This window comes from Gekko japonicus, unplaced genomic scaffold (assembly GCF_001447785.1).
Source record: "Gekko japonicus isolate JY-2015 unplaced genomic scaffold, Gekko_japonicus_V1.1 scaffold86, whole genome shotgun sequence".
In the NCBI taxonomy this organism is placed as follows: Eukaryota; Metazoa; Chordata; class Lepidosauria; order Squamata; family Gekkonidae; genus Gekko; species Gekko japonicus.
This window is the reverse complement of record NW_015172005.1, coordinates 303,200-305,253: the sequence shown is the minus strand read 5'-3', so window position 1 is coordinate 305,253 and position 2,054 is coordinate 303,200. Positions and strand designations below refer to the sequence as shown.

General features: G+C 43.8%; 1 protein-coding gene across 1 annotated transcript in view; it reads right to left on the bottom strand.

Annotated features, from left to right (window-relative positions):
- The window catches only part of LOC107117953 (transcriptional enhancer factor TEF-1), a 270,762-nt gene that overhangs the window by 45,951 nt on the left and 222,757 nt on the right, over positions 1 to 2,054 (bottom strand). The window contains exon 9 of the mRNA XM_015420152.1: positions 8 to 24. Coding sequence (XP_015275638.1) covers positions 8 to 24 — 17 coding nt within the window. The remainder of the gene's footprint in view (positions 1 to 7; positions 25 to 2,054) is intronic.

Here is a 2,054-nt window from a genome sequence, read left to right as displayed (position 1 = left end):
GGCTGCTGAACAAATGGCTTTATGCTGAAAGAAAACATTGGATATGAAGTCAAACACTAGTAATTCAATTATAGCTTATTACCTTTGAAGCCATTTAATAACCAATAACTGTTTTTGTCACATAGTTGGTGCATTTGGCATAGTGAAACATCACTCAGATGAACTTCTTTCTATCACAAGGTTTCCTAAAGTCTGTTTTCATTGTGGTAGCTAAAAGAGTGGGAAAGTTAGGTTGCAGTAGAACCTAGCAAAGCCTAGTGCACAACAGAAGCCATGAATAGGAAATATCTGCTTCAGATCTCACACCTGCCATATACTAAGTGGAAAGACTCAGACAAACCAGACTTTGTATTGTTAAATGGGGTTAACACTTCTGGTCTACCTTGAAAGGCTGCTGTAAGAATTGTTGCATAGTAAATACTTCTGTTATTATAGTGAACCTTCCACTCCTCATCCTGGAAAAACAGACATGCAAAATGCTATCTGCAGTCCACTTTCACTGCAGTATCCAGAAACCAGCTTCATACCTATGATATGTTAAGTGGCTAGAAGTTCTCTTCTTGCTTGGCAGCCAGTGACCTACACTAGGAAGAAACTACTAAAGACTTCCTTCCTTCCATATTGTACTGACAGGGATGGGTCAGGTCAGTGCATAAAGACATACAAATAACTGGTATTGAAAGTGTCCATGCCCCTCTCCTAGCAACTGAATTCTGTACATTAGTCTCTTTCTCTCCCCCACAGCATGTAGAATGATTGTGGGAAGTGCAAATGATCCCATACTTCATCTTTGTACATTTGGAAGTGAACTGTTGATCTGAGTGGCTGCACAGGATCTCCTTTGATGATGGATACTGAACCTACTAGGCTAATATCCAAGACCAAAGAAAATCCCATATTCAAGTAAAACAGAAGATGTCGCAGGTCAGGTGTTTATTTCTATGTACAGTTAAGGGAGCAGAGAGGAAGTATGTTAGCCTAAGTATGTTAGCGGTCAGACGCACCATTTGATCTGGTGTCATGCCAGTTCAGAAACGGATTTTTATCTGCGTGATCACACTGTCCCAGCCGTCGCTTTCCGGCTCAAAACCGCTTTAACCCGGAGTAGTTTGATACCAGGTCCCCAAGTGGTGTTTTCCTGATTCTCTGGTTCCAACCATACTTTTCTGACATCTGATCATTCCTCCGGTGTCAAGCCACTTCCGGTTTAAACTCCCTCCCGGCTCGAAAGCTGCCCGAGGCTTCCGCTTTTCGCCTGCCATTTTTTCCCCAAAGCACTGACGGTGTGCGCATAGGCGGAGCTCTGCTGCCCACATTTCCGGTGATGTCAGGGGGTGTGGCCTTATGACACACTTCCGGTGATATCAGCGGGTGTGGCATATGCTAATGAGTTATGCTAATGAGTTCCCCTAGCTCTTTTTCTACGAAATGACCCCTGGTTACAGCAGTCGGGTTGAAGAGGAAATTGCTGTTCTGCGCAAGCGCGAAAATTTTAGTTCTACAGATGGCTGCCTATGCGCATGCCCAAACTGAGAGAGAGAGAAAAACCAACACCGACGCGTGTGGACAGTGGGGAGCAATGTGGCTGCACAGCAATCCGGAGCAAGGAGGTGTGATCGCGATTCTCCAAGTTAAAAAACCCCGCATCAGGGCTGGAGCAATTTAAACCGCTCCCAGCACACCATCTGACCGCACCCATAGAGGTGAGCAGAGGTGATGTCTGAACATCAATGCCTTCTCAATCAAACCTGCCTTTAGTTTTGAGATCCTTCATCCTTTGCAAAGGAAACAGAATTCCTTTCACTGCAGGAATAACCATAAAAAGTATTTTGCTTAGTACCAGTCACAAGCTGGACCATACGATTAATGTGATTTCTACTACAGGATGAAGAATAACATTTCAAATCATAACAATATATAAGGAAAAATGTAAACGGTTGATCCTAGAAGGAAAAATGGACTTAAACGGTGCTCTGATATGGAGGCTAGCAGAACCAAGATTTCTAGTTACAAGTTATGCCACTGCTTTCCACACAGGGACAGTGTTGTGCGGT